The sequence below is a fragment of the Bos mutus genome, chromosome 16 (assembly GCF_027580195.1).
Source record: "Bos mutus isolate GX-2022 chromosome 16, NWIPB_WYAK_1.1, whole genome shotgun sequence".
NCBI classification, from domain to species: domain Eukaryota; kingdom Metazoa; phylum Chordata; class Mammalia; order Artiodactyla; family Bovidae; genus Bos; species Bos mutus.
The window spans coordinates 21876979-21884460 of NC_091632.1; the positions used below are offsets into that span (position 1 = coordinate 21876979).

General features: G+C 45.1%; 1 protein-coding gene across 2 annotated transcripts in view; it reads right to left on the reverse strand.

Annotated features, from left to right (window-relative positions):
- LAMC2 (laminin subunit gamma 2) overlaps window positions 1–6246 on the reverse strand; it is a 67449-nt gene extending 61203 nt beyond the window's left edge. Inside the window, exons 1-2 of one of the 2 annotated variants that reach the window (XM_070384823.1) lie at window positions 6138–6246; window positions 5807–6024 (exon numbers count right to left, since the gene is read on the reverse strand). In XM_070384823.1, coding sequence (XP_070240924.1) covers window positions 5807–5885 — 79 coding nt within the window. In that variant the 5' untranslated portion in view covers window positions 5886–6024; window positions 6138–6246. Of the gene's footprint in view, window positions 1–5806; window positions 6089–6137 lie in introns of those variants that run through there. The other variant, XM_005893080.3, reaches the window with a different exon arrangement.
- Window positions 6247–7482: the final 1236 nt, after the last annotated feature.

Below are 7482 nucleotides of genomic sequence, written 5' to 3' on the forward strand. Positions count from 1 at the left end.
TAAGACAAATAGAGCCATGTCTCAATTCACCTGATCCAAAATAGAGAAAAACTGCATTCAAGTGGCTTTAGGAATGTTAAAAATGGAATTTGAGAAATGACAGGTCATCTAATGTTGGGGTCATCTTATACATGGGCATGTTCCAGAAAGTAACATATGCTGAATCTGTATATGATGAAGTATGATGGTTGACAAAACGTAAGAAGAAATGATATGAAACTGAATCCTGAAACTCCAATCTGCTTTGGGTTCCTTGTGAGTAATTCTGTTCGTTTCATTGGGTAAAATTTAGAGTTCATTTCAGCCTGAGCCAGGGGACTCCTCATCACCTTTCCTGGACTAATGAAAGGAGCCTCTTCCAAAACTTTAGGCATTATACTGACATTTGGTACTGGCAGAGCAATTAGTTGTATAACAGTAATACTGAACACTATGAGTGTTTACTAGGCATTGTGCAAAATGCTGTACATGCAGTAATCACAGCAATTCATTATCTTCACCTTAGAGATGAGGAAACCCAGTAACATGGGGGGCAGCTTGTGTCACTCCCTTAAGTGGTAAATGATGCCGCTAGGATTTGAACCTCACTCTGTGATGCTTTCCAGGTGATGCAGTGGTAAAGAATCCGCCTGCCAAGGCAGGATTTGCAAGAGATACGGGTTCGATCCTGGGTCAGAAAGATCCCCTGAAGGAAGAAATGGCAACCCACTCCAGTATTCTTGCTTGAAAAATTCCATGGACAGAGGAGTCTGGTGGGCTATAGTCCAAGGTGTCACAAAGAGTTGGATATGACTGAGCACACACACACAGATAAACACAGTCTTACTGCAGAGCCTGTACCTCTGTGCAGGATGCTATACCGTTCCAACAAGTTGTGTGTGTGCTCAGTCACTCAGTTGTGTCCAGCTCTTTGCAACCCTATGGACTATAGCCTGCCAGGCTCCTCTGTCCACAGGATTTTCCAAGCGAGAATGCTGGAGTAGGTTACCATTTCCTTCTCCAGGGGATCTTTCCAACCCAGGGATCAAACCCACATCTTCTGCATCGCCTGCATAGGCAGGTGGAATCTTTACCACTGAGCCACCTGGGAAGCCCACCACTCCAGAAGTTAAATAACAGAATCTATGAGAGTATAAATCTCTCCAGGGGTCCTTTCCACCAATCACAACACAATCCTAAGTACCTCTTTTCCAGCATCAGGCTATGGGAGAAATTAAATTAGTGATCTGAATAATCTTGGATGCTGAGTTCAGCATTCTAGAACAAGTGGTTCAAAATTGACCTAGTGGCTAAATCCTATAGTGTCATCTTAGCCTTCACCCTTTGTGTGTTCATATTTCTACCTCTGAGTAGAAATTATGACTCCTAAAGTAGAAATTTTTGACTCTTAACATTTTTTAATTGAAGTATAGTTGAATTACAATGTTGTGTTAATTACTGCTGTACAACGAAATGACTCTGTTAAACAAATATACATATATGTATATTCTTTTTCATCTTCTTTTCCATTATGGTTTATCACAGGATATTGAATATAGTTCCTTATGCTATACAGTAGGGCCTCATTGTTTATCCATTCTATACATAATAGTGTGCATCTGTTAACCCCGAACTCCCGATCCAACCCTCTCCCACCACCTTCCCCCTTTCACCAGTCTATTCTCTATGTCCCTGATTCTGTCTCTGTTTCATAGATAGCTTCATTTGTGTATGACTGATATTGTTGAAACTCTTCCTTGCTCTAACAAAACCTCCTCTTTCTTGATTCTCCCTAGCCTTGATGCCCCTTCCTCCTGTTCCTTCACTACTCTTCCATCTCCTTGTTAAGTACTGAGGTTTCTTTTACCTCTTTCTCCCAGGTAGTCTTTATCCGTGGTCATGTATGGATGTGAGAGTTGAACTATAAAGAAAGCTGAGCACCAAAGAATTGATGCTTTTGAACTGTGGTGTTGGAGAAGACTCTTGAGAGTCCCTTGGACTGCAAGAAGATCCAACCAGTCCATCATAAAGGAGATCAGTTCTGAGCGCTCATTGGAAGGACTGATGTTGAAGCTGAAACTCTAATACTTTGGCCACCTGATGCGAAGAACTGACTCATTTGAAAAGACCCTGATGCTGGGAAAGATTGGAGGCAGGAGGAGAAGGGGACGACAGAGGATGAGGCGGTTGGATGGCATCACTGACTGGATGGACATGAGTTTGAGCAAGCTCTGGGAGTTGGTGATGGACAGGGAGGCCTGGCGTGCTGCGGTTCACGGGGTCACAAAGAGTCTGACACGACTGAGTAACTGAACTGAACCCAGGTAGTCTCATCTATTTTCAAGGCTTTGTTGGACACCCAACTTTATATTGTTTTAATTTCCTCTAAATTCCAAAATTATAGTTCCAGCTGTTCACTGGACATGTCCACTTGCAACTCAAACTCAACATATCGCCATGGACGCTCACCTCCTTCTCTTCTACTGCCGACCTTGCTCTCAAATCTGACCCTTTTGTTGAAGTCCTCATTTCCTTTAATGGCATCACTGCCTAACCAATTACATGAAGTTGAAGCCTTGGACCCATCTTGGACTCTTTCTTATTTCTCACAGTTTCGCCTTACTATTATCCCCAACGCACATACTCACTGGATCACCAAATTCTTCCAATTTCACCTTCTAAATGTCTCTGTGATCTGTTTCCTCTTTACTGTTCCACGACCATGATGAAAACCCTCATCAAGTCTCATTTGGAGTATTTCAATGGCCATTTATTTGCCTCTCCTAGCTCACTTCCATCCTTTAAGCCCTTAAATGAGTGACCTTTCCCATGTCCACTCTTCTTAGAAACCACCTGCAACCTGGACACAGTGCTTTGGAAAATCAAGTGTTCCTTACTTGCTGCAAATTATAAATCCTTCCTTCTCTGGAAAAAAAAAAAACTTCTGCAACCCTTCTTTGCCACAGGGCACTAACCTAACTGCATATCCTGATCCTGGCATGGAAGGCTCTTCACCACCAGATTCTTGGCTACATTTCTAGTGGCATTCCAACCTCCCTTCTCCAGTCGCACCTCCTCAAGGGAAGTATGCTGCAGACCATTGGAGCTACAGCCACGTTCACGCCAACTGTGAGCTCCTGGGGGGAATCTTTACCTTTCTTAATGATCTCTAAGCATCCAAGTTCACTACACTTGCACTGTTGGCATCAGGCATCTTAAAGAAATGTAGTTCTAGGCATTTTAAGGTTCTTCACAATAACATCTCTTCCTTTCAACAGCCCTGCCAGGTTACACAGCACTATTGCCTCCATTTACAGCAAAGAGCCGACTCTGGGCGGCTGAGGTGCCTGAATGGTTACTAATAAGGAACTAGAAAACAAAGCAGTCAAAAATGTAAAGCCAGGTCAGGCTCACTCTAAAACATGTGCTTTAGCTGAGACCAGCTCTGATTATATCTAACACTATAATTTCACCTGCAAGGTAGCACCCAGGAAGCAATGTCCTTGCTTTAGGCTCTCAGAGGTACACAGATGCAGGTCACTTTGGGAGATGGCAAGCACCATACTTTCAGTCCAACTCTCACAAGATCCCAGCATCCCATAAATGGAAAAGCATGGGTGCTCTAGCCTAACACAAACTTTTCACACTCTCACTGAACCCCAAATGAAGCCCTTTGAGGAGGCAGCCTAATATTTTTAAATGGCCTATCTTTGAAAAAGGGGAAAGTCTGGAAATGAGCCTAAACACTGCTTCTGACTGAACAATTCCTTAAGTCCTTCTGACTTACTGGACACTCTGAGTTTCTCCATCCTTGAGGAGTTAGAGTATAAACTCTTTCCTCCTGACTCTAATTTTATTAAACAATTGATGTTGTGGTTGGTTAGCCACTAAGTCGTGTCCAACTCTTTTGAGACCCTATGAACTGTAGCCTGCCAGGCCCCTCTGTCCATGGGATGTCCCAGGCAAGAATACTGGAGTGAGTTGCCATTTCCTTCTCCAGGCGATCTTCCCAGACCAGGGATAGAACTTATGGCTCCTGAATTGCAGGCGGATTCTTTACCACTGAGCTACAGGAGGAGCACAAAACAATTGATATTTCCCTACATATTTGTTTCTTTTATCTAATGCTAACACAACACACACATGAAAATCCCATAGACGGAGGAGCCTGGTAGGCTGCAGGCTATGGGGTCGAGAAGAGTCAGACATGACTTGAGCGACTTCACTTTCACTTTTCACTTTCATGCATTGGAGAAGGAAATGGCAACCCACTCCAGTGTTCTTGCCTGGAGAATCCCAGGGACGGGGGAACCTGGTGGGCTGCCGTCTATGGGGTCACACAGAGTCGGACAGGACTGAAGCGACTTAGCAGCAGCAGCAGCAACACACACACACACACACACACTCAACTATAGCCCAAAGGGAAACTGCTTCAACAATTACTCATTATGTAAAACATATGTACCTGTTCCCTTATTACTTTTATAATAAGGTCCCTGAAGCTCCAGTCTAAGTACCCATGGATCAAGTTTCAGATATGTCTCTGCCAGTAGCTGCTTCTGTAGCTTTGCACAAATCCATTCCCATATTTTCATTTATTAAGTCAAGGGGTTCTAAGAGTCGATCCATAATCAGTCTCTCTGAATTCTGATACTCAAAGACTATTCTTACTTTTAGGATATTTCTCACTAGGTGAACGCTATTTATTCTGAGGGAATCTAACCTACATGATCATTTTCATAAGTGATTTTTAAATGGTAGCCAAGGATGATGACCTGGAAGTTAATTTCAAGATTATCTTAGACAAAAAAGACTGAATCAAATGCATTCAAATACACGCTAAAACATTTGTGCCATTCAAATACCATTCAGGCTGCCATCACCCAGACTGCAAAGTAATAAATGGAGTATCTAAGATAATTCCATGTACCCATGAACTTGGTCTCATATCCACACATGTTCACATGTGTGAAAACGGATATTGGATATATTGAGATAATTATCCAAGTGCCATCAGATACAAGAAGCAAAAATAAACCCCAAAATTTGAGGTAATCGGGCAAATATCATTGGCAAAATTCAGTGACTACTAAGTAAAAGTTAAGAAAAACACCCGTTATGTTGTCATGGCTGATGCATGCATACAGTATACCGTTGCTAGGTGCCCAGGAAGTTTTGTTTATAGGAGTTGAACTTCTCACAGCGTGACAGCCACTGGGTGCCCTAGATAAGATCAAATGGTCTATGACATAGGTGCCCAATAAATGCCTGTTGAATAAATATTATGTGAAAATACTATAAAAAGTAACACTATGCAAAAGGAAAAGCATTGTTAAGACTCTTAAGGCTCATTTTCCATCCCAAAGAAACGGGAATTCCAGAGGGATGATTAAAGAGGTGCCTTTTCAACCTTCATGGGGTTCAAGGTCACAGAAAACATTCCCACCAAAATTCCATCAATAAAAACACACTGTGGGAAAAGAATTTATATACCCACATGTTACTGATTAAACCAGAGCCCCTTGATCAAAAAATAAATAAACACTCAAGAAGGCACTTTTTAAAGGGAAGAAAACCCTGGTTTGGCACAATCCATTGGCTCCACATTTTAAAATCAGACAGCTTTACATAGTATTGGTAAATAGTATATAATACTATTGTGAACCACCCTCTGGAGGAGCCCCACAGGGTGGAGCAGGGGGGAGCTCTAAAGAGGTTCTTGCAAAGTGGGGCGCCTTCTTGCAAAGTGCGTGCAGCCATCACGGTCTGCAGGGCAAGGCCAGTTCCCGGCCCAGGGCTGCGCTGTTCCCTCCGGGAAGGGACTCACCTGGCGTCCTGGAGTTGGCCCGGGCTGCAGGCAGGAGGAGCGAGAGGCAGAGGCAGCCGCTGAGCCAGAGCGCAGGCATGGCCAGGCCGGGCCGCGCCGTCCGCCGCTGCAGGGGAGCTGCCCGGCGCCTCGCCGCTGGGAGCTTTCACTCTGCGCTCCGCTGTGCCTTCCTTTTCCTTGATCAGGTGGTTTTATCGACTCTTCTACCTGACTCAGTCCTGACAGGAAGAGAGGCTGTGTTTCAGGGTGTGACTCACCTGTGAATAAGGAGGACCCAGCCCTCGGGAGGCAGACAAACACACAGCACACACGGAGCTGTAAAAGCGCTCACCCCTGCTGCCGGGCTCCCCCCTCGCCGCAAGGAGGGCGCACACCTGGCCTAGGCCGAGGGCGTGGTGCAGAGGCTGCGGCCCAGGGATCTTGTGGGAGGAATGTACCAGGTCCCCCAGAGCCCTCCTTTTCTCTCAGGGTGGTCCAGAGCAGCATGGGGAGGTAGCTAGCAGCCCGCCCCTTCCTCCAACTGGGAGGCCCAGTCTCCTGTGCAGCAAACTCAAACAAGTCAGCAGCTCTGATCAGCTCTGGGCTAGAAATCAACAAGGAAAACAGGCCAGTCCAACAGTCACAACAGGGTCCCCTCCACCCTCTGGCCTAGGCTCAACCTCTCTCTGAAATACAGTAACCCTACCCCAGCCTACCCACTCTGCTGACACCTCATTCCTTCCCTCACCATCATCTGGCTGAACCAGGGTTCCTCTACTGGGTCCCCAGAATGTCCTGATCACTAAGTCATCTGTTGACTGGTGGGACTCCCTGATGAAGGATAGGTACCGCTCTGTATCCGTAACAACTGGTATAGTATCTAGCACATAGTTGGTGCTCAATAAATGTTCTGTTGGACTGAATAAGCGGAGAAGGCAATGGCACCCCACTCCAGTACTCTTGCCTGGAAAATCCCATGGACCGAGGACCCTGGTGGGCCACAGTCCATGGGGTTGCTAAGAGTCAGACACCACTGAGCGACTTCACTTTCACTTCTCACTTTTATGCATTGGAGAAGGAAATGGCACCCCACTCCAGTGTTCTTGCCTGGAGAATCCCAGGGACGGGGGAGCCTGGTGGGCTGCCGTCTATGGGGTCGCACAGAGTTGGACACGACTGAAGCGACTTAGCAGCAGCAGCAGCAGGACTGAATAAGAGGATCCAGATTTCATATTCCTTTTATGTCATACAACATATTTCTCATGCCACTCTCTATAGGCCCTTTAGAAAATGTTTGTTGAGTCCAACTTTGAGTATCACCCAAGTTCAATGTCCTAGGTGAGTGAGTGGTGTCTAGAAACTGCAAGTGGTATATCTTACATTGTCACTTTCCCCAGGGAGGCTGAGGTCCATAATTCAAGGAGTTGGCTGTCAAGGAGAAGGTGTTGGTTCCTACTAGAGATTTTTAAATTGTCAGAGGTAGATAGATAGATAGATAGATAGTTCCATAGATGATTAACAACATAGATAGATAGTTCCATAAATGATTAACTACATAAGGCAACTAATAATGCAAGATTGTATCAAAGGGTGTAAGGATTTCAGTTTATGCAGGTAATCAAGACCAGAGTGGGCTGCCTGGACAGCTAGGGATGACTTGGTACAGACCATGGAGTATGAACCAGGTGTTCATGGAT